The 23,407-nt window shown below is 34.9% G+C and overlaps 1 protein-coding gene across 4 annotated transcripts in view; it reads right to left on the bottom strand.

Annotated features, from left to right (window-relative positions):
* Positions 1-23,407, bottom strand: part of fmnl2a (formin-like 2a) — a 104,511-nt gene that overhangs the window by 10,597 nt on the left and 70,507 nt on the right. For all 4 annotated transcript variants that reach the window (XR_013197067.1, XM_077215246.1, XM_077215245.1 and 1 more), the window contains exons 7-24: positions 21,219-21,330; positions 20,623-20,699; positions 18,055-18,148; positions 17,532-17,606; positions 16,300-16,410; positions 16,037-16,186; positions 15,156-15,257; positions 13,658-13,985; positions 12,304-12,486; positions 6,409-6,533; positions 5,197-5,399; positions 4,748-4,982; positions 1,832-1,900; positions 1,676-1,756; positions 1,384-1,513; positions 1,095-1,258; positions 449-550; positions 227-325 (exon numbers count right to left, since the gene is read on the bottom strand). Coding sequence is in view for 3 of the 4 variants with exons in the window: in XM_077215246.1 (XP_077071361.1) it covers positions 227-325; positions 449-550; positions 1,095-1,258; positions 1,384-1,513; positions 1,676-1,756; positions 1,832-1,900; positions 4,748-4,982; positions 5,197-5,399; positions 6,409-6,533; positions 12,304-12,486; positions 13,658-13,985; positions 15,156-15,257; positions 16,037-16,186; positions 16,300-16,410; positions 17,532-17,606; positions 18,055-18,148; positions 20,623-20,699; positions 21,219-21,330 (2,440 nt within the window). In the remaining variant the exon portion in view is untranslated. The remainder of the gene's footprint in view (positions 1-226; positions 326-448; positions 551-1,094; positions 1,259-1,383; positions 1,514-1,675; positions 1,757-1,831; positions 1,901-4,747; positions 4,983-5,196; positions 5,400-6,408; positions 6,534-12,303; positions 12,487-13,657; positions 13,986-15,155; positions 15,258-16,036; positions 16,187-16,299; positions 16,411-17,531; positions 17,607-18,054; positions 18,149-20,622; positions 20,700-21,218; positions 21,331-23,407) is intronic.

The following is a 23,407-nucleotide window of genomic DNA, read 5'->3' as shown; positions in this document are numbered from 1 at the left end:
ATTTAGATTTAGCTTTCATATTTTGCTCATTCAAACACACACACACACACACACACACACACACACACACACACGCACGCACGCGCACACACACACACACACACACACACACACACACACACACACACACACACACACACACACACACACACACACACACACACACACACACACACACACACACACACACACACACACACACACGCACTCTCATTTCTATTCGTACCTTCTGATTCTCTTGCTCCATCATAGCTTCTTGTTCAATCAGCTTCTCCATCATCATCTGCTCATGTCTTTTCCTCTGTTCATTATCCTCCTCTGCTTGCTGATAAAGAGAAAATACCCATCAGGCATTTGGAAGTTATGTTACATGAGTGATCAATGCAGGTACGGTTTATATACAACTGGAGGAAGTGATTAGATGATGATTTGTGATGGGTTGGTTTACCCGGTATGCTCTCACAAAGCGCACAAACACTGGGAAAAACACAGACGGTGGTGTTGTTTTGGAATTTTCTCCAAAGAATTTCACCACTTCATCAAAGGCATCCTGAGAGATTGAGATATGAAAAGACATAAGAGAGATTTCTCCAACAACAAGAGAAAATAGATCTGTTATTCAGAATCACATAGTTACTGAGTTTTCAAATGTTATATTTTTAATAACAATGTTGATGAAGATATAATCCCAACTCAAAGGATCAGATACAGATTTTATCATTTCGTTATTTCAATATGAATCAAGCATTTTAATCCAAGTCTTTTGAAGAGACACAATTGCTTAATGTGATAAACACATTTAATTGAGGCTTTTATTCATATCTAAACACTTATCAATGCCCATACATAGAGCAGCTAAATAAACGAACCCTTGATTAGTTTAAAACGAGCCATTTTGCAGCTTAGTTTCAACAAAAGCTCTATTTGGACTGGAGAGGAAGTGTTGGGTTCTGAAAGTTATAGTAAGATTTCTTCATACAACAAACTTTTAATGTCAAAAGATAAAGAAACCGTGATTCCCCAGGATATGAGCTTTTTAAATGAGAGTCTGACAGGTTTAATGATCTGTGTTTCGGGTCGTGTGTTAGCGGCACCTGAGCGATCTTGGCATCATCCTGCAGTTTTTTGAGTTTATTCTCATTCTGCTGTATGAAGTCTTTGAGCATTGTGTTGTGGCCGTGCATGCTGTACTCTCTCCTGGTCAGATCCATCCCTCTCTGCATCTCCTTCACGTCTAACAAGACATTCTCTAGAGACACTGAGGAATGCAGAGACAGTTCATTTCCTTCAGATCATTTGGACATGTTGTCAAAACTTGACGTGCGAGCAAATACGATCTGCCCTGTTTATTGTAAACATAATCAAATATGACATGTTTCATACCTGCGGCAGCTTTCTCCACATAGTTCAGGTCGTTATAGAAGAGCGACACCTGCTGGTATTTTTCCTTCACTACATTTGCTATATAGTGCAGAAGAGTGACCTTGCGATCTGTTGATTTAGTGTCTAATAACTGGAAAAAGAAAACATGCAAACCCTCAGAACATTTAAACCCTCAAGTCTATGATTTAAATCACAGATGAAGAAAATATTTGAATGTAGTTTTATATACTTGCACTTTGTTATCATAAAAAAACACTAACAGTCTAAAAAACAGCGAGCATGTAAAATGTACCAGGTCTAAGCTCTGCAGTTTGAAGCCGTATACCGCTCCTCTTTTACTGCTGTTCATGTAGTTCCCCAGAGCCAGGATGATCTGAGAGAGAAATACACACTCAATAAAGACACACTGTGGAGAAAAATGAATCAAGACAGGAAGTGAAACTCTTACTTCCAGAATCTTCTTGAGTTTTTGAGAGGACTTAATAGAGACAGATGCTGCAATAACGGCATGCAGTTGCTGTTGAGACAAAAGCAAAAGACAAAAAGGGCTCAACATTATATTTATGGTCATTAAAACTAGCTACTTTTCATACTAGAATAAAAAAATAAAAAAAGTTAACCGTTTTTTGGGGTGTAACGCATTACAAGTAATGTGAGTTACGTAATCAGATTACTTTTTTCACATTAGTAAAGTAAAACATTACTTTTAAATTTACAACAAAATATCTGAATTAGTTTTTTAAATAAGATTTTAACCCCTTAGCTGTCAGCCCCCCCTTTTGATAATTGACATTAAAATGCACTATACAAACTTAAATAGTTGTAATTCAAGAATGCTTTGGAATATAGACCTAAGTTTGGTCTTGTTTTAAAGAAAACAATCAGCAGATTATTACTGAAGTGAAAGCACTTCAATAAATTAAAGTATGAAAAAGTTATGGAAGTTATAATTTACAGTAAATCAAATATACTTTATTAATATATATATATTTTTAATATAAAATAAATATTTTACAAAATATTTTTTACTATAAAATTACTATAAAATAAAAACTATATATCTAACCAAGTTGTGTTCCAAATTTCAAGTTGATATCACAAAAATTGAAGTTCCCATGAGATTTTGTTTAGGCGTTATACCAAAAATAGCCGCCGGGTGCCATTGCATTCCATTGAATTTAATTGTATGCTATCTGCTGTAACAAATTCATAAATTTCTATCCAAATATCACTTCTGTCACTAAATATGGAACCTTGAGACTCAGACCTTTCTGACAATATGTGTTTTGTCAATATTAGAAAAGGTTTTGATAATAAATTATGAAAGATGATGCCCAAAAGGGGAGGGGCCTAATAAAAAATACAGTTTCTATGGTAACGCAACATCCAATTTCAAAACGGTTTTCAAAAGATGAATTCTGAGTTCGTAAGCTTTCAAATGATACCTAATTTATAACTACTAAAATATGTGATATAATAATAATAAAACAATTATATATATATATACATATATAATATATATATTATACTTTCTAGAGGACTTCTTACTTTACTTTTTAAAATATAATTTTATCTTTTTTTATTGACAAATACTAGATTATGTTTTATTATGAACTTTTAGCATTAAAAACCAAAGTTTCAATTATTAAAAGTGTGTGCGTCGACTTTTTGTGACAAAGGTCCGAAACTCCTTTAATGACGTCGATTTTTTGAGGCGCACTCTTGTCATAAATTCATATATTACTGTTCAAACATAATTTGTAAGAAAACAACAGCGCTAAAATATCTATTTAGGAGTCTTAGACCTTTCCAACGATATATAGTTTGTCATAATTAGATTAGGATTTAATAGTAATATAGCGAAGTAAAGTTAGATATCCCGTATACTGGATCGTGACGGAATTTAATTCACAATATCTGTATTACTTTTTCACATAAGACACAAGTTACTTTGTTTTCCCTTTTATTGACTGACAGACTGTCCCAATGTTGAGAAAAAAAACAGGAGTAATGCTGCGCCTTCACGTGCTGGAAAATCGGAAATTTCCTACTTTCCACTTCTATTTTGACTTGAGAGGGCATTCATGTCCAATTTTTGAACTAGGAAACTAGTATTTACGATAATTCTGATAGCATGAGAAGGCATCATAAGGGCAGAGGCGTTGTGTGCACTGTGTTTGTGTGAACATAATGGTTATTGTAGTTCTAAATGTGAGCATGCATCATCTCAACAGATTCAGTATTCCTCAAAATTAATATAAACAATCAAATGCAAACTCAGAATACTATGCAAACCTGCAATAATTAAATATGTTAAATAACACAAATATACTTTATGTATTTAATCTCACTTTATTAACAAACGTCTTTGCTGCTGACCTTTGATGATCCAATTCAACCATACTATTAAGCAAAAAATGACTATAGATCAACATCACATTTTGTGTTTAATTTTTTTGTTTTTTATTGCTGAAGTAAGAGTGTTGATCTTTCTTTTTGTGCGTCCTATTCTTCTGTGTTCCAAAATGACAGCAGCTGAAAGGTTTATATAATATAACTTTTTGTTGTTGTAAAAAACAAACAAACAAGCCCAGTCCAGGTGAGAAAAAGTTAAGCAAAAGTAACGTAACTAAAAGTTACAAAAACAGTTAGGCCTAGTTGCTTTTTTAGGGAGTAACACAACATTGTAACACGATACTTTTTAAAAATAACTTTCCCCAACACTGGTTAACAACATTAGTTGACATACACTAACAATAACAATACTTCTAAAGCATTTAATAATCTTAGTTAATGTTCATTTTAACTAATACGTTATTAAAATCAAAAGTTGTACCTGTTAATATAATTGAATGGACTTGAGCTAAAATGAACCAACAATGAACAGTTGTATTTGTATTAACTAATCTTATCAAAGATGAATAAATACCGTAACAAATGTATAGCTCATTGTTATGCAGTAACTATGCAATGCATTACCTAACATTATCTGGTGGGACCTTATTGTTAAGTGTTTTGCAAAAATTGTGAAACATCTAAAGTGATATCATATTCACGACAGAATGTCGCAAGTATGTCTCATTTAACTTTGCTAGATTTTAATCACAGCAGTGTTGACTGCAAAGTAAAATATCTATAAAATAAAATAATAATAATATTCTTAGTTCTTTTACTTTAACAAAACTTTAAAGAAAAAAAAAACTTTACTTTAAAGAAAAGTGAATCTGGCATTTTGGAGGAGATCCACAGGTGTCTAATCTAAATTTGCTTGGGTGATTTGAAACGAATACTGGAAAAATCCTGCATAATTCTTGACCAAACGTGCTGTCACGTGGTAAAGCAGCTCTGGGTTCGTGTTATTTACCGGAGTGAGCATCTGAACGCTCTCTGTGAAATTCCCCAGGAATGCCATGATGGTCATCTTCTGCATGAGACGCTCGATCTTGCTGAATTGGATCATGAAGCGATCCTCGTCTGTCAGGTTCTCCAGAGGTTTGCGTTCCTTCTCGTACTGACGCAGAACTTTCAGCTCCGCTTCCGTTGGAATGAACCTCATCAAACACTCCACGAAATCCACCGGCAACGTCCGCAGGTCAAACCTTACACATACACACACACACACACACACACACACACACGTATCAAAGCATTATCCTCATCAATCTGATTACCTCCAGAAGCTGCTGTTTGGAGTCCACCATTCAATTTTATAGTTAACCATGATAAAGAATAAAGACATATTCAAAACTATTTCTAGGGCGCTAATAAAGAGATGTTGGTGATCATGTGTAGTGTACGTCGGTTGTGAATTACACTTGGATGGCTCTGCAGATCTCCTCTGATGTCTTGCCCACTTTTTTGAGGGTGATGGCCAGGTTTTTAGCCCTGTTGGAGTCCAGCAGCAAGATTTTATTTGGTCCTTTCTGAGAGGTCTTCTGTTTGCTGGAGGTGAGGTCTATGGCTGGACCCTGTGCTTTCGTTTTAAACATCTCCTCAAACTCATCCACATTCAGATCCTGAACAGAAGAAACACACTCGCCATTGACCATGAAATCCTGATCTGTATATCTGATACTGTAAAGTGATACCAGCCAGTCTGGAATCATAATGCAAATCAACATACAACAACAATTCAGTATATAGAGAATAATAAATCATTTTTTCTCCTCACATCGTAAAATGGACAGTCTAATAATGTGTGTATTAAAACATCTGTACTGATCCATTACATGTAGTGCAGTTGAATCCTCTATTGTCAGTTTGTTATTATACAGTTTGTCTTATTATAGTTTGGGGTTTAATTTTTTTAATATTATTTATTTGATTAACTATTCAGTAAAAACAGGATTATTGTGAAAAGAATTATAATTCAAAATGACTGTTTTTTTATTTGAATACATTTTAAAATGTAATTTTATTCTTGTGACTGACACAAAGCTGCATTTTCACAAGATCCTTCAGATATCATTTTAATAATACACCTTACTGACCCCAAACTTTTGAATGGTAGAGTATTAAAATGCATTATAAAGATATATTTTATGAATCAGAGTACACTGATTCATTTTCATGATTGTAACCTCAGCTGCAATACATTATAAGAATAACCAACTCATATTAACTCTTGTAAAGAATATTATTTATTACAACATAATAAAAACTGGATGTTGATCATGATAATAGATTGTACTCAAATTATTATAATGCAATGTAGTATGCATGAATTATGAAATCAATGCCCTAAATGCCTTCATAATGCATAATATGTGTACTTTACAGAAAGTATTACCCTCCAGATTATGATGTTACATTAATGTTTCTATTAATTATAATACTATTGAATTATACTGCAGTATAAGTTTGTATTTTGTATTAAACAGATTTTTTTGTGTGTAAAAACAGATGAAATGTAGCTCATGCATTTGAGCTTTTTTATGTACTGTAACAAAACAAATGGTTTTCAAATGTTTTTGCCCAGTTTCAAAACTTTTTTTTTCAAAGTATTCATAACTGTGTCCGTCTCACCTCAAGTATTCTTTCGTCATCGATCTCGTTGAACACCGTGCCATTGATCTGATTGGGTTTCAGCGCCACCCAATTAAACACCGGCATACGGAACTTAGTCTTGATGGGTTTCTTAATCTTCACAGCTACACAACATGACAGAAAGAACACATCCGAATCATGCAAATCACACAAAACAAAACATGCAGTCTGATCTACTGAGTGATGTGGAGCTGGTTTGTGGATTATGAAGGTATTTTTGGTGCAAAACTACTGAATAACTACTCTTAATGCATTTCTCTCTGTGACTTCAAATTTACTGATACACATGTGTGGCTATTCTTTACAACTACAAATTTGCGTGTCACAGGTGTTCAGTAGTATTGCACCAAAAATACCTTCATAGTGGATTTATCTATACATTTATATGAGGGTTCGTGAGGGGGAAATGTGTGAGCACGAGACAATTTGTATTGTATGTAACTAGTATCTCAGGCTGAAAAAAATAGCTCTAGTCTGTCATAGAGTTGGCATAAAAAATCTACACACTCCTGTTAAAATTGCAGCTTTCTGAGATGTAAAAAAAAACATTGACGTAAAATGATGTTACGCTACAATCAACTGTTTGGTTAACCACTTTTTTGAAAATATCTTCTTTTGTGTTCAGCAGAAGAAAGACAAACATACAGGTTTGGAACAACTTGAGGGCGAGTAAACGATGACAGAATTTTAATTTTGAGGTGAATTATCCCCTATTGTATGAATTTAGTTGGTTTTAATATTACATTATTATATTGACATGATTTTACTTTGATTCATTTTACATGTCAAGACAAGTCATCTTTTTTTTATATAGCACTTCAAAAATGCTGATTGTTTTCAAGCAATCAAGCAAAGCAGCTTCACAGTAAAAGGAAAATAGCAGAATCAATGATGTAAACTTCATAAAGCATGAGACAAATTCAAATTCTGCTGTAAAGTAGTTCTACAAAAGACAATAGTGTCATTATTCAGCTCAAGTCAGTTCAGTTTAATACAATAACCATTTGCAAATTTCTGGGTTTCTCAGTAGTGGAAGTCGTAGTGGAAGTTGAGTAAATTATGGGTAAACTAATATAACACAAAGTATAGTTTTATAAATGTATATATATATATATATATATATATATATATATATATATATATATATATATATATATATATATATATATAAGAACTTTGCAGGATTTATGATGTTGATGGCCATTAAAACGCATCATCACAGTCTGTGAAAAGGTTCCATTATGAAACAAAGTCGATTCCGCTATAAAGCAGCTCTACAGAAGACGATAGTGCCATCATCTAACTCAATCCAGTTCATTGAGTTATAATAATGAAATGCATATCATACATCTAACATTTAACAAAATGTATATCAACACACATTTTTAAAAAGCTGCAGTTTTAATAAGGGTGTGTAGACTTTTACTACCAAATGTATCCTGATGAATATCATCACATTCGCAAGATATTCTGATCCTAAATCACAGATGAGCCCATTTTATGATCCTGAGAGACAGAATCACAGACTCCCACAGGGAAGATAAATCACAAATGAGATCTGAATTGTTCTCATGAAGTCAAAGGCTTCTCAGATGTTTCTCCTGAGAAACATATATCAGTAATCTCATGCGTCTCCTCTAAAGATTCAAAAGAGATCTCACGAATGTCTCAAACTGTGCTCAGATTTGTCATATCAAATCTCTCTAAGAGAATGATCTGAGCTATTCATTTTATAGCTCTATACTCTTAGGTCATTTTATTTGTGTCTATTTAGATTTCTCTTAATAAATTCAGAGAAACGTGAGGCAATTAAATGAAACCTGACTGAAAACTGCATCTCGGAGCAATAACATTGTCTTGTGTGTTTAGGAAATGAGACATTGACAGATGCTCAGGGCTGTTTTGGGGTTTACACCATGAGGATGTGACTCAAACTGCGTCTTAGTATGACAATGAGTCAAGTGTTGGGTTTCCTTCGCTTATACAGGTTCATACTTCATAAAAACGTCCAAAATGATCCAGTGAATGACTGAATCTGACTCAGACACAGCAAACACTCATGCTTGAATATGGTTAAATTAAGATCCAGTGATATTAATCTCTGATCAAAGGTAACAAAGAGGGAGTGAATAGAGTGTCCAGTTCAGATGAGGGTTATGGACAATATGATATTAATATACAGTACAATATGAATATGATGGTGGGATATTAGGCCAAGCAGAAAGGAGAAAAAGTCACAGCATGTATAAAACATTCCTGAATTTACGCAACTATCGTCTTATCTGACGATCAGTCGCCTGTAATGGCACGGCACACTGTTTCAACATGCAAACACAACACAATCAAACACGTACTCACACAGCGGACATGGCATTTTTAGTCTTACTGCTTTATGATGCACATCCATTTAATTCTGATATAAAGGATCAATTTTTTTTAAAATATGTCCATTTAAAACCAGTTGATTTAAAGTCATTGCAAAAATGCCTAAGAAAAGCGAAGTTAGTTTTGAAAAAAGCTTAGCAGTTTTTTTTTTTATGTCAATTGCTTGACTTACTGACTTTTAGGCATTTTTAAGTATGACTTGGAAATTAGAAATATTTTCAAAAGAATTGTGCAAAAACAAATGTGAATGCTTTCCAAATTTAAGAGTTTGTGTGTCACTGCAGTAACAAGATTCAGTCCTTAAAGGTTGTATCAGTGGTTTCAGGCCCAAAAATAAATGTCTAATCTTTCCTAACGATCCGCTAGCTGCCCGCCCCATAAGCATGCCGTCCAAAAACCTCGTCTCTGTAGGCAGCCTAGGCTCTGAGATCTGCACACAAAAACAAATGGGTACAACCACCTCTCAAAACCAAAATAAAGTGTTCCAACCAATCACTGACAGGGGCGGGTGTTGTGAGGTTTTGCGCTCGTGCACGGCTGGACGCGAAATCGGAGCAACACCCGCCCCTGTCAGTGATTGGTTGGAACACTTTATTTTGGTTTTGAGTGGTGGTTGTACCCATTTGTTTTTGTGTGCAGATCTCAGAGCCTAGGCTGCCTACAGAGACGAGGTTTTTTGACTGCATGCTTATGGGGCGGGCAGCTAGCGGATCGTTAGGAAAGATTAGACATTTATTTTTGGGCCAGAAATCACTGATACAACCTTTAAGGGGGTGATAGAATCACATTTAAATGTTTTTAGTAGGCCTACCTCTACACAGGATGTTATCAATAAAGAAACTAACTAAGTTTAAGTGACAATTACACTAACTAGCTAGCTCAGCAAGATTTTCTTCAGACTGTTGTTCCACCATAACAATAGAAAAATACTCGGGAAATAATATTAAAAAGTGACATTGCGATATTTAGTTTTTCAGCAGATACCTTGAGTAATTTAATTTGAAAATAATGAATCATTGTTGATTCTAGAATGCATCTATATAGAAAATAAAAATTATTTAAGAAAAAAAAATGTGAGCCTGGATCACAAAACCAGTCTTAAGTAGCACGGGTATATTTGTGGGAATAGCCAACAATACATTGTATGGGTCAAAATTATACATTTTTCTTTTATGCCAAAAAATCATTAGGATATTAAGTAAAGATCATGTTCCATGAAGATATTTTGTAAATTTCCTACCGTAAATGTATAAAACATTTATTTTTCTGAGTGAATGCAGCACAATCGCGAACATAAATGGACAACTTTAAAGGCGATTTTCTCAATGTTTCGATTTTTTGCACCCTCAGATTCCAGATGTTCAAATAGTTGTATCTCGGCCAAATATTGTCCTATCCTAACAAACCATACATCAATGGAAAGCTATTTATTCAGCTTTCATGTGATGCATAAATCTCAATTTCAGAAAATGACCCATATGACTGGTTTTGTCATCCAGATTCACATATTCATTACAAGAACCAACTCAAAACTATTTCAGTAACCAGAAAATAAACAGTTAAAAAAATAATCTTTGCACTTGAATAATTGCACTTGCCACATTCCTACAGTTTTGACCCATTCAATATAACTGAAATAATAATAATGATGATTTTTATTGTGATTATTTGATACAAATATTAAACCATATAAGAAAATAAAGTTATAATACCATTGTACTGTAAAATATTATTTAATAAAAAATGAACATTTAATAAAACAATTTATTATATAATACTATATAATAAAAGCATAAATATATAATACTAATATTTATTAATTTTCAAATATTAAACCATTAAGCTTTAATTTTGGCGGAAAATCGCTGGTGTGAATTGTACTTTTGTTTTCCATGAGGTTGCGGTTCATGGCCTGAGCTCTGGAAACAGAGATTGGAGTGTAGAAATAAGAGCTTACATCTCATGGAACATAGGCTGGCATTAGAGTCCTGTTATTTGCTGAACTCTGTAAGTGAGGTCTAACGAATGTTCCTCTCTGGTTTTTAAATGGTAAGGAAAAGTTCAGCAACACAGTGTCCAATTTCATGCCCAGTTTCAAGAGGAACAACCAGCAATACAGCTGCAGAGTCGTTGTCAGATCAAGATTACAGAGGAACTGAGTGTGTTGTCTTAGAGACTAAAATACCATGACCACACACACACACACACACACACACACACACACACACACACACACACACACACACACACACACACACACACACACACACACACACACACACACACACACACACACACACACACACACACACACACACACACACACACACGACTAAGCACACACAACACAACGCAGCAAACCTACAGTACAGTTTGATGGGTCCCTCTATGGCGGCACAATAGGTAGAGCAGAAATACGCAGAGAGAAAGAGGTGGTTAAGAACAGACAAAACACAACCTCTGATTCCAAAGATCTGTTTGCATTATTCTCCTATTGAATGCATTTCCACAGAAATTCCTAAATAACTGCATTGTTTTATAAGGAATGATAAAGATCAAGAGAGAGCTTCCACACCAACAAACCATGGATTAAAGAAAACCTGGGATACTTTTTAGTAATAATAATTAAAACAAGACACGTGATGACTGAATGAAAAAGGTAATAAAGGATTAATCCGTTGTCAATAAGGTTTTTTACAATGTAAAATATTGTGCGTTTCATGACACTGAAGACTGGAATAATGATGCTGAAAATTTAGCCTTGCCATTACAGGAACAAATCACAATTTAAAACATATTTAAATAGAAGAGTTATTTTAAATTAAAATATTATTTCACAACATTACTGTTTTTACTGTATTTTTGATCAAATAAATGCAGCCTTTGATAAACATAAAAAACTTTTTTCAAAAACATTGAAAGATCTTTCCAACCCTAAACTTTTGCACTGTAGTGTAAATCCTGTAAGTCTTGAGCATTTTGAGATGAATTATGCAAAAGTCTTTTATGACCACATTTCCAATGTTGTATACTCACATTATAATAATGCATTTTTACTCATATTCTCACTAAAATACATGGACAAATACTACCACCGTATGTCAAATAAATTCAATGTACTAAAATTGAAAGACGCTGATCTGATGTAAAATCAAAGAGCTGATATTATGACTCACTTGAACGTGTTCAGACATTAAACAAGTTACAGGAAACTAAATAAACAGCTTGATCTGTGGTGATTGTTATCGTTCGTCTCAGAGAGGAGACAGGGTGACAGCGGCACCAGAGACCCAAAGCCATTTTGAACTGACGCGTGAACTTTAAACACAAACTAATGCTAACTTCCACATTCTTAAGCGGTGTGTGGCGTATCTGGGTCTAAATCACTGGGTTTTTTGTTCATGTGATGTCTCTGCAATTCTGTATTATACTTTGAGCATGTACATGATTGTTATGGTTTTGTGTTTAGTGTCGAGCAGGTTCTGTTACCTGCCAGTCCTGAGTTCATGATGACGGTTGGCGATCCACAGCCTGGAAGTGGAGGGGCCATGGGGGGGGGTGGAGGAGGCATAGGGGCAGATATATCCACACCAGGACCGGGAAGAGGAGGAGGAGGAGGAGGAGGTGGAGGAGGGGGTGGTGCTGGTGCTGGAGCAGATAGACCGTTTGGTACTTGAAAAGATTAGAGAAAGAGAAAGATTAGGGTCCATTTCTCAATATTAACTACGACTCTTGCATCAGTAAACTCCTAATCACTGCTTATCAATAGTTAGTAAGGTAGTTAAGTTTAGGTATTAAATAGGATTTCTAAATATTGAGGGATGTAGAATATGGTCATGCAGAATAAGGCATTAATATGTGCTTTATAAGTACTAATAAACAGCCAATATGCTAGTAATATGCATGCTAACTAGTTAATAGTGAGAACTGGACCCTAAACTAAAGTGTTATTTATTTTCCTAATGCAAATCTAATTTCTTTCTTTTGATTTTGAAATATGGACATTTCCGTGAAGAGGCTGAAACATTTCCTGCTGAAAAGTCCAGCATAAACCAGGCTGAATTACTTGTTGGTCCAGGCTTGTTTATGCTGGTTAGAGCTGCTAAAGTGCTGGTCTAACCGGTGGACCAGTACAATCATGCTGTTCTCAAGCTAAACTCACACTTCCCATGCTGATGACCAGCGAACCAGAAACCAACAACCTGTGTGATTCAGCCAAATAAACAAAATATTCTTCAGCGCACATGTACAGTATATTGCATTTTTGCTTTCGGAGTAATATTCAATTTCAAACTTCTTGCCGCTAAACATGTAAAGTTCAGTCTGTTTTTGAGTTTTTTATTCTTAGTTGGTTTTACACTGCTTCCTGTTCCATTGCCTCTGTTAGTATAAGGGGCCGTTTACACGACACCGTTTTCAACTAAAAACAGCCTGAAAACACAAACTTTTGAAAACGGGTTTCAAAGTGCAAGTTTTTGAAAACAAAACTGTTATTGTCTCTGTGTAAACAACAAAAACGCAAAATTGTGAAAAAGGTGACATCATACGCATGCGTATTATGTGTTCAATCTATAGGCGCTAGTTTTTCTTTGCAAAGTGACATCCCCAACTACTGGCCTGGCAGCATAATACAGCATTTTTAATAGTTGTTGTGGATCCGTGTGAACGGGGATCGTTTTGACAACATTGTCGTATGTATTTGAAAAACGTGAATGAAAACCCTATTTCAGTGCATCATTCCAAACATAGTGATACAAATTGTAGTTCAGAAGTAGATCTGGCTTCTAAAAAGCATACATTTTCAACGCATGTCCATTATTTAGAACGAAGGGTGTTCCCTCACCTGTCGCCGGCATAGGAGGAGGGGGTGGTGGAGGTTCAGGCATGGACACACCATGAGCTGTCCCGTTAGCCACACCTCTGTTACTGACCAGGCCCTCACCCGACAGCCCAACTACGCCCTCTGACCCTGGTAGATGCCCGTTCCCCGGTGAAGGTGACGTCAGGATGGCTATGTCCCCATCCCCTTTCTTCTGGATCTTGATGGTTCCCTGTTTCTCCAGCTCGTGGATCTTCTTCTCCAGGTTGCACTGCCTCTGAATGGCCTCGTCCTTCTCCTTCACCATCCGCCGTAGTGTGTGCACCTGAGAGCTGGCGTCTTTATACACCTCCTATCACCACAAAATTAACACAAACATACATAATGTAGAAAGCATTTTTATACTTTAAAGCAGCCTTTCCCAAACGGTGCTATGTGAGTTGATAGATAGCTAATTAAGTCTTTTAAATGTACCATTAAAATAAATAAATGGGGCTGCACAATTAATCAGAATAAAATTGAAATCATGATACAGCTTAGTGTGATTATAAAATCAAAGGCTGAGATTGAGTAATGTATATAGTTTTCATTGTGTGTTTCAGATTAAAGCGTGGTGTGATCTGGTGTTTTATAACTTTTTTATTACAATATCACATATTCACTTTTTATTTTATAGCACAATTGAAAAATAATAAGATCAGTTCAAATCGCAATATATGACAAAATATTCGCAATTAAATTTTTTGGGAGTCTTGAAGTCTGATCAGACTGATATATAACTTTTTTTCAAAGAATTAAAATAAATCAGAAAACAAAAAGATCAAATATTTTTTTATATATCAAATATTAATGCTATTTTTTTTTTCTTGACACTAAAATAACAAAAATTTGGGATTTTCAAGTCAACAAGAAAAAAACAAACTTATTTTTGGAATGGATGATGAAAAATGGGTATTTCACTAATAAAGCTAGATCTGAATATGAATGATCACAAATATGAAAGGTGCACTTACAGTGTACTAACAAAAGAAAGTAAGAGTAAGAATAAGAGTAAGAAGAATATAAGGTAACTAAATATGATAAGGTTAGTTAGGCTAATTTGGTAAGTAGTTATTACCCAGTTATTGCACTGTAATTATTTGTATATATAATGTATATATGTATATTAATGTAATATACATATATACATTTATGTATTAATACATGTATGTATATAAACGTAATTATATGTGTATATATATATATATATATATATATATATATACTGTAAAGTCAGTAAATTTAAGTCCAATTCAACACCATTAACTAGCTATCATGTAACTATCATGTACATAGTATGTACATGCAGAACATGACTGTTCAATGCTATCAATGCTTCTTTTTCAAATCTATTGGTGTTTACTATTTTTGGCATAACCTTTATTACATTAACTAAATTATTGTTACGCAAATTGTAACTCAGAAACTCAAGAGGAAGTTTCTCAAGTAGAAACTCAAGATGAAGTAAGGATTCATATTTTACCCGAATAGACTCCAGCTCTTTATTTCTCTGCATGAGTTGTTTCTCCAGCTCAACGATTTTCGCCATCGCCTCATTCTCTGTGTCCTGTAACTTCTCTGTCAGCTAAAAAAAAAAAAACACACAAACAAGAATCAACAAGAAATAAGACTCCAGCTACAGAACATGGCTTATTTGAGATTCTGTCTTCAGTTCTCTTAATAACTCTATGGCAGAAAGCCTACAAGAGACCTGAGCATTTGAGTTTTCCAAACTGTTGAGATATGAGCATTGTGCTTTAAACAGAACACTAAAATCTCCAGGCCAGGCAGTGTTGCATACATATTTAACTTCAGATTCACATTATCACTTTAGCATTCTTGACCACTCTATCAAGAATATACGCACTTATGCAGTGCACTATAAAAATCAATGCTGCACTAATGAGGAAATGACCTCAGGCCAGGACGACATCCTTTGGCAAGAGGGCCAACGGTCACAAAAGGTCAAAGGTCAAGCTACTGTAGATGTATCATGGGGTCCTATCATGTTTCATTATCATTAAATACTTTCTGTTGAACTCTAATACTGCTTAAAACCCCCAAAAATACAATGATCAACTGCACACTTGCTAAAATGCTCATTCATGTTAAAATGCTAATTTATTGTGTCTGATCTGGTTATCCACATATAAAGCTTGCTGTTATTCATAATGACATAATGCAAATTCCATAAGGCTAATGAGAAAATATTGGCAATAAATGACAAACAAGACAAAGGTCATATTGTTCTCTGGTGCTGCAGAGCAAAACTGAATGCTTTAAATGGAAAGCACTTAAATGGTTGTTTTTCAGGGTTTTATTAGACATCGGTGAAGAGTGTTGTACTGTAAAAACATTACTAACATGAGACATGTTCTCCTCTAGTTCCTCCACTCTCTCCAGCGCTGCGTTCTTGGTCTCTGCGTCCTCCAACAGAGCCCCGACATCGAACACGTTATCCAGGTACGCTTGAATCTGCACGTGCAGTTTATCACTCTCGGTGTGCTTCAGTTTCTACTCAGAGACACAGAGAGAGAAAGAGTGAGGGATCCTCTCGAGGCTCACTCAACATTTAGCCTGATACTGAACATCAGCCTCAAAAGAAGCATTCCAGCAGGTTTACTTACGTCCAGATATTCGTCCAAGCCCAGCTTTGTGAAGTCGTACTGTAAGTGCACTCTAAAATTCATGTCTTCCACAGAATGAACCACAATGTTAATGAACTGCATACAGGCAACCTGCAAGACAATATACACCATACAAAAATTAAACCCACAAATATTGACAAATTTAAGGTTAATTACTGATGAAGAAAACTGTTTTAACTCTGAAATGGAAATACAAACTATCTTTATTATTACTACAAAATTTTGTAAAGCTATGCATGTTGTTATGTTAAAAGAGCAATTTAAATAAAACTAAATAAAATCTGCAAACAAAAGAACATTTATCATTCACAAAGTTTTACATATCCCTTAACCTTCACATGTTCGTTTACTCATATGTTGGCTTATTACAAGCTTATTACACATATAGAAAATCTCAACTACTTGATTGTTTATATCGTCACAAAATGTAAACAATATTATTGCTCAGCTCTTTATAAAAATTGAATATAGAAGTATCCTACTTTTTTCATGTACATACAATCCACTCACGCAAAACTATACTACTGTATATACAATATCAAATCTCAAGAGTTTGATTGCTTGTATCATCATAAAATGTAAACTATATCATCGGCCATCTCTAATCTGCTAAATGTGAAGGTATTAAGATATTATTAACATTAACTTAAAGGTTTTCTGTAAAACTGCTAATTTCAAATCAATACATAATGTGCATTCATTTGGTAAGTGACTATGCAATATGTGGGGAAATGTCCAGTCAGGCATATTTAAAAGAACATTATCCCTTACAAGATTGTGTTTTCAGCTACCTTAGTTTATTTAAATAAGAAGGCCTATTTCACAATGCTTTCAGATATCATAAGGTGTAATGCTCCCATCTTCATTTAACAAATTTTTTCCATGTTCAAATTTAATTATAATCAAATGTACCCCTAAATCAAACCCCTAAAGCTTGCCTTTTACTTAAACTCCAAATGTTCAGATTTTAAACCAACGTAAAGTGTTTTTCTTTTCACATGTGCAAAGGGCTAAAAGGGCTGTACTATTATGATGCCGTGTTCTTCTAATGCAGCTTAATAAAGCTCTTCTGCAATAATCTATTTGCTTTTAAAATTGTATCTCACAGCTGAACACTGTCTATCAGTGGTACAGGGTTATGTGTTTTAGAGGATTAATAACCATGATTGCAAATGAAAATGTGTATATTTGCATGCTGGTCTAACACATACCATGAAGTCGATATTATTATCTTCATTCTTGAAATGCTCCATGAGTTTCTCAAACCGCTGATCTTCTGAACACACCTGCAAAGTAATAAAGTAAGAGCTCATGCAGTAAAATAATGTTAGAGAAACTAAAAATGAGATTTTGATACCAGGATAATAAGATATTGCAAAAACACCATGATCCACTAGTTAAATTTATTTCACAAACCATCCTTTTAGGAAATTACATTAGTTTGATCTCTCCTTCCCAGAAACAAGAGATAAGAATAAATAAAGGTGTGGTGTTCCTCCCACTAAACTAATCAATAACAATGTGTTTAGCAGGTGTGTGTCTAAACCTATTTACTGTACAGGACTGTTAGCCTAAAATGTGTCTCGTGTCTATTACACTATGATTGGGTGATTCTGGAACACAGATCAGCTTTTAATCTGGAAGTGTTTCCGTGAGTCTATTATCTGCAGTGAAGCAGTGTTGAGTCAAGTTTGTGTGTCAGAAGTATTAGTTCCCGCATTAGTGTTTCTGTACCTCTTTAAAGTGATCAAAAGCTGAGAGAATGATCTCATGACCTCCTCGAACCAGACACACGGCAGCCAGCAGCTCCAGCACCAGAGCTTTAGTCCTGCACCAGCAGAGAGTCAAGTCACATTTATTTATATAGCACTTTTTACGATACAGATTGTTTCAAAGCAGCTTTACAGAGATAACAGAAAAATACTGCAAAAAAGTTTGTTTCCAGATGAAAATAGCGTCACAGTCCAGCTTAAGTAAATTCTGTGATGTTTCCTTTTTGTTGTAAAAATTGTTGTATTAATTTAGTTAATTTATATATTCTCATCTGGAGAAAACCGTGATGTCATCGTCCACCTCAGTTCAGTTCTTGTATAATAGTGTCAATGCAGGCAGATCAATATTATTGTTGAAAATTAAATTAAATGTTAAATTTAATGTCCCAAGCCAAAAGCAAGTGACAACAAAGGTGGAAAAAGGCGAAAAAGGCGACAGTGGCAAGGAACCAAAACTCCATCAGAATAAAGACTGAATGGAGAAAAAAACCTTGGGAGAACCCAGGCTCAGTCAGGGGGGACAGTTCTCCTCTGGCCAACGAACCAACAGTGTATGATTATGATTCAGGCAGCATTATAGGTCAGAAGTCAGATTGGATTGGAGGATAATATTATCCAGTTCCATCTGGATGAATAGCAAAATCACACATATTAAAACATGTGTGTCATTACTGCACTTTATCTCTTAAGCATTGTTCCGACTGTCAGTCCAAATCCGATTTTTGTGAATATCCAATTGGAATCCGATCATAAAATGCGATTTTTACAAATCTGTTTCGAGATACATTTATATGTGGTTTGAAATCCAATTTCTGGAAAACCGTTTCAGTCTGACTGTTCAGATCGGATTTCACGTAGTTAATGTGACTTTCTCACAACACGTAAAAAGTGAACATGTCAGACGTTGTTATAGGAAACATGCTGAAAGTCGCTGCAGAAACAATGCTGTGTTGTTGCAAGTGCCAGACGAGCAGAAAATGCTAATATAACAGAGAGCGGCGTGGAATAAAGCCGCTCATACCAGCCAACTGTGTTTCTGCTACTCAGAAGACGCAGCTGTCTTATTTTACTTAATGTAAATAAGACATGTTGCGGTTGTTGTTTTGCCATATGTAACATCATTGCCATAGAAACCAATGCAGATATTGCGGAAAAACGAATGTGCAGTATGGGACACACAAATCCGAACTGAACAGTTGTGATACACAGTCAATAATTCAGATCAGATTCCAATTGGATACACAAATAATCCGATTGGTGTGAAATAACAGTGTGAACGTAGCCCTAGAAGAAGCAGATGATCTGCACTACCATTTTAAAAGTTTGGGGGTCAGAAAGTTTTTTCTGTTGTAGTTTTTTTTTTTAAACCAATATTTTTATTTAGCAAGGCCACATTAAATTGATCAAAAGTTACAGTAGAGACATTAATAATGTTGCAAAAGATTTCGATTTCAAATAAATGCTGTTCTTTTGAACTTTCCAATCATCACAAAATCCTAAAAAAATATATGTATCATGTTTTGTATCATGTAACAAAAATATTTAGTAGTAAAACTGCTTTTAACATTTGTTAATAATCAGAAATGTTTCCTGATCAGCAAATCAACATATTAGAATGATTTCTGGAGGACTGTGACACTGTGATCATGTGAAACTGAAGACTGGAGTAATGATGCTGGAAATTCAGCTTTGACCACAGGAATAAATTAACCTTTAAGGTAACACTTTATTTTGATAGTCCACTTTAGACATTCTACTAACTTTAAGTAACTTTGCTGCTACATGTCAACTAACTCTCATTATAGTATTAGTAGACTGTCTGCATAATATTTGCTAAAACTTTATTTAGTTGGTCCTCCAAAAGATATTCTACTGACTATAAGTAACTTGGCAACTACAAGTCAACTTATTCTACTAACCCGAACCCTACACCTAACCATAATCTACCAGTCTACTGACAGTCTATTACACTCTGCCAATACTCTAATGACAGTTAGTTGACATGTATTTGCAAAGTTACTTATAGTTAGTAGAATGTCTAAAGTGAACAATCAAAATAAAGTGGAACCCATTTGGAAATATATTAGAAATAACAGAAAACAGTTATTTTAAATTGTAATACTATTTCACAATATCACTGTTTTACTACAGGCTTGGTTAAGCATTAGAGACTTCTTTTAAAATGTTTTTTCTTTAAATCCCCAAACGTTTGAACAGCAGTGTATATAACCAAAATTAATAATCATTTATCCTATTTATGTCATCTAAACTGATGAAGTAAGAACTCATCCACACACACTAAGGAGTCTGTTGTTATAGCTGCCAGTATTTATGACTCTGAAAGAGGAGTCGCAATGAATTAAAGCGGTGGATTCTGGGAAAGTGCTCTTTATTTCACACACACACACACACACACACACACACACACACACACACACACACACACACACACACACACACACACACACACACACACACACACACACACACACACACACACACACACACACACACAATCTCAATGGGTTACCTGGGATTCTTATTGTTCAGACTCAGTGCAATTTCATTCACAGCATGAGGGTGAGACATGACCATGTTGAAGCCATACTGAGAGAGAGACAGAACGAGGACTAATTAGTAAACATAACAGGAACTTCAAGATTTATTATGTGAAAATAAAACATGATAAAGACCAAACAGGTTACTTGGTATGAAAACAAGTCCCACCAGGATTTTGTGTGTGTGTGTGTGTGTGTGTGTGTGTGTGTGTGTGTGTGTGTGTGTGTGTGTGTGTGTGTGTGTGTGTGTGTGTGTGTGTGTGTGTGTGTGTGTGTGTGTGTGTGTGTGTGTGTGTGTGTGTGTGTGTGTGTGTATGTGTGTGTGTGTGTGTGTGTGTGTGTGTGTGTGTTTGTGTGTGTGTGTGAGTGATCAAAATGATAAATGAATTGTGCTTCTTTTTGTTTACCACATTTATCACATTTTGCGTTAAACTGCCAATTAGGCAGGATCACCAAAAAAAAAAAAAATCATAATTTTGTATATTTCGCAGCGTGGAATCGTGCAAAAACTGGAAAGTCTAAGAGAGTTCCTCAATAGTAAAGATTTAAAGATTTGTGTGTGTTTTACCTGGTAGTTCATGATGGCTCGTAGGCACATGATGCACACATGAACATCGTCTTTCTTGCAGACTAATCTGGAATTCTTCAATGTCCTCCGGCTGGATAACGTATTATTAGACCTGAGAGCAAAACAACAAGTCAAGTTTAGTATCCAATTAAATCAATATCTAACATATGAAAATACTGCCATCATTTAGTCACCCTCATGTTGTTCCAAACCCATTTGAACACAGAAGGAGACGTTTAGCAGAATGTTCAAGCTGTCCACATTCAATTTCATTGCACTGAAAAGAGCAGCTTGAGCATTCTATGAAACATCTTTTTTTGTTTTCTTAGAAAGGAAATAAAGTTCAGGTACAGGGTTGGAACAACATGAAGATGATGTTATTGTTATAACATACACTATCATTTAAAAGTTTAGAATTCAGTAAGATTTGTATTTGAAAGAAGCCTCTTATGCCGATCAAGGCTGCATTTATTTATTCAAATATACAGTAAAAGCAGTACAATTGTGAAATATTATTTTTTTTTCCAAAAAATATTTAATGTATTGTATGCGATGTTAAAAAAAAACATATTAGTAGCATATTAGAATATTCAGTAGCCATTACAGTAGTCTTCAGTGTCATTATTATCAATGTTGAAAACAGTTGTGCTGCTTAATATGGAAAACATGATTAATAGGACATTCAAAGGGACAGCATTTATTAGAAAATTATTATTAGGAATTATAACATAACATGTTATGTCTTTACTGTCACTTTTGATGAATTTAATGCAACCTTGTTAAATAAAAGTACCCCTTAAAAGTATATAAGCAAATCTATTTTATAACCATTCATTAAGAGGAATAACTACTTTTTATCAGATTATCTAATCTAGTGTCATATCCTGATTTTAGAGTGGCAGGACTGTCTCAAATCAATACTAAACTGCAGGACCAGAGCAAGTATTCTCATACTGAAACACATGCAGTTTGTGTGAGCATCTTTAAATGATAATAGTGCTGTGTTTTAGGTCTGTCAGCAGCATCTGTGTGTGTGTGATGTGCGTTGTCTTAGAGCAGTTAAAGTGCTCTGTGCACACATATCACCTCCACAACACAACAGCAGCGTCATTGACATGCATGCCAGCCATCAGGCCCGAGCCAAAGGCTTTTGTGTGTGAGAACAGAGACGCACAACAACAGATGCACACAAATAACACACACAAAAACAGGTATAATATAAAAACATATACACGTTAGAAAAATATATACATTATACTATAAATGACTGATTCTGTAGATAAGGGCATTCAAATATACTCAGACAAAATCATGCAAAAAGAGAAATGTAAAGAGGCACACAAAAACAAACTAGACAAGGTTTACACACACAAACTAACACAATGGGCACACAGTTCTTTTTCAGGACTGTCACAAGACGAGCTGGGCGTGATTTTCCGAAAAACACACACACACATACACACACACACACACACACACACACACACACACACACACACACACACACACACACACACACACACACACACACACACACACACACACACACACACACACACACACACACACACACACACACACACACACACACACACACACACACACACACACACACACACACACACACACACTGCAGTGCCTGGGGCAATGGTTTGTGCTCATTGCTGAGAACTCATTCAGTAACACACACTGGAACATAAACACACAGCCTGCACAAGTGTTGTGCGATATGTAGTCTACTATAATATCATATTTGTTGTTAAAACTTTTTGAATTTGTCATTCAATTTGCAACGAAAAAAAAAGAAAACACAAAAAAACATGCCTTGATAGTTCATGCATTTACAGCATGATAAAGCCTATTAGAATGCAGTTAGAATGACCACAAAATTCAATTTGTTTTTGTTATATTTGAGCCAGCATGCTTGTTTTCACGAATACTAGCATGATTCAAAATGTGATGGAATTTATACAGAAGTTCAGTAAACAAGAAGTAAATATTGAGAGTTAGAAGTTACAAGAAGTTATATTGTCAATATTGTCTGTTTTGCTCTATTTCACCAATGAAGATAATAACAGTGTGTGCCAGTGGCGTTTTTTTTTTCTGAATTAATTGGCAGTTTTGAAAGAATCAGTGATTCAATGATCCACTGTAAAGAATTGGTTGATTGATTCAATGACTCACTCATA

Source organism: Siphateles boraxobius, unplaced genomic scaffold (assembly GCF_051911475.1).
Source record: "Siphateles boraxobius isolate OS27281-9 unplaced genomic scaffold, OSU_SipBor_1 7, whole genome shotgun sequence".
In the NCBI taxonomy this organism is placed as follows: domain Eukaryota; kingdom Metazoa; phylum Chordata; class Actinopteri; order Cypriniformes; family Leuciscidae; genus Siphateles; species Siphateles boraxobius.
This window is presented reverse-complemented; position numbering and strand designations above follow the sequence as displayed.